The sequence below is a fragment of the Cebus imitator genome, unplaced genomic scaffold (assembly GCF_001604975.1).
Source record: "Cebus imitator isolate Cc_AM_T3 unplaced genomic scaffold, Cebus_imitator-1.0 Scaffold296, whole genome shotgun sequence".
Classification (NCBI taxonomy): Eukaryota; Metazoa; Chordata; class Mammalia; order Primates; family Cebidae; genus Cebus; species Cebus imitator.
In genome coordinates, this window is record NW_016107611.1 from 239,666 (window position 1) to 240,931 (window position 1,266).

Below are 1,266 nucleotides of genomic sequence, written 5' to 3' on the forward strand. Positions count from 1 at the left end.
AAAAAAAAAAAAAAAAAAAAAAAAAAAAAAAAAAAAAAAAAAAGAAACAAAGAAAAAGAAAGAGACCTTCCCAGGAAATTGTGAGGTTGGGGAAGCCTAGGGTTAGGGGGGACCTTGAGGCAGTGATTGAGACCAGGGAGTGGTCAACCACCTCCCTCCCCTCCTGTCCCCCATCCTGCAGAGGGCAAGGAGTGGGTGCATACCTACAAGGGCTGCACCAGGTCCCAGGACTGCTCCTCCGGCAACGTATCCACCACCATGGGCCCCCAGGACTACTTGGCAACCAACTCCTTCTGCTGCCAGAGCGACAACTGCAACAGTGGCTTTTTGTCTGGTAAGTGCCAGCCCAGCCCTGCCCTGCCCTGCCCTGCCCCAGGAGCAGGCCTGTGGTGTGTGCTCTGATCTCTGCTAACCCTTGCTGTAGCCACTTGTTGGCTCTGAGCCTGTTCCCTAACCTGTAAAATGCGGCGTCCATTAGCAACCCTGGGGTTGCTGGGAGGTTGGGGGAAGGGCTTAAACATCCCTGTTCACCTGACGCTTCATCCTCATCCTCAGTTCCCTTGATTAATCGTACTGAGAACGGCCTGATGTGCCCCGCCTGCACTTCGATCTTCAAGGACAAATGCATGGGGCCCATGACCCGCTGTGCTGGCAAGGAAAACTACTGCACCTCCTTATCTGGACACGTGCAGGCTGGTGAGGGGTGCCTGGATCTCTGGAGGAGGAAACAGAACTAGAGGCCCCAACTTTTAGGTTCCATGGGAGGAGAGGGTTCCAGAGAAGTGGGTGAGGATGTGTTCAGGGATGATGAGGAAGAACGGGCTGAGGTCCCTGATTCCAATCTGAAATCTCCCTTTCAGGTATCTTCAAACCCAGATTTGCCATGCGGGGCTGTGCTACAGAGAGTATATGCTACGCCAATCCAGGTGCTGAAGTGCCCACAGCCTCCCATGTCCTCGTCCTCAGCCGAACAGAGTGCAGTCGGGCCCCCACGCCAGAGGCCTAGAAAGCTCACTGACCCGAGGAAGATATGAGTGGCGCGAAGTCCCCATTGGGCTCCCTATGTGTCTATAAATTAAAGAAGTTTATAGACCGAGCCTGAGTCCTTGTGATGTGGGATCTGCTGAGGAGACAGAATGAGGAAGTAGGGGGTCTCAATACTCTTTTCAAACCCCCTCCTTTTGAGGAAGAGAAGGAAGGCCCTGCCTTTTTTTTTTTTTGAGGCAGGGTCTTACTCTGTCGCCCAGTCTGGAGTGCAGTGGCACA

The 1,266-nt window shown here is 53.2% G+C and overlaps 1 protein-coding gene across 2 annotated transcripts in view; it reads left to right on the plus strand.

Annotated features, from left to right (window-relative positions):
- LOC108285277 (phospholipase A2 inhibitor and LY6/PLAUR domain containing) overlaps positions 1-1,071 on the plus strand; it is a 6,170-nt gene extending 5,099 nt beyond the window's left edge. For both annotated transcript variants that reach the window (XM_017502321.2, XM_037729170.1), the window contains 3 exons: positions 182-334; positions 556-696; positions 861-1,071. In XM_017502321.2, the coding sequence (XP_017357810.1) occupies positions 182-334; positions 556-696; positions 861-1,006 (440 nt within the window). In that variant the 3' untranslated portion in view covers positions 1,007-1,071. The remainder of the gene's footprint in view (positions 1-181; positions 335-555; positions 697-860) is intronic.
- Positions 1,072-1,266: the final 195 nt, after the last annotated feature.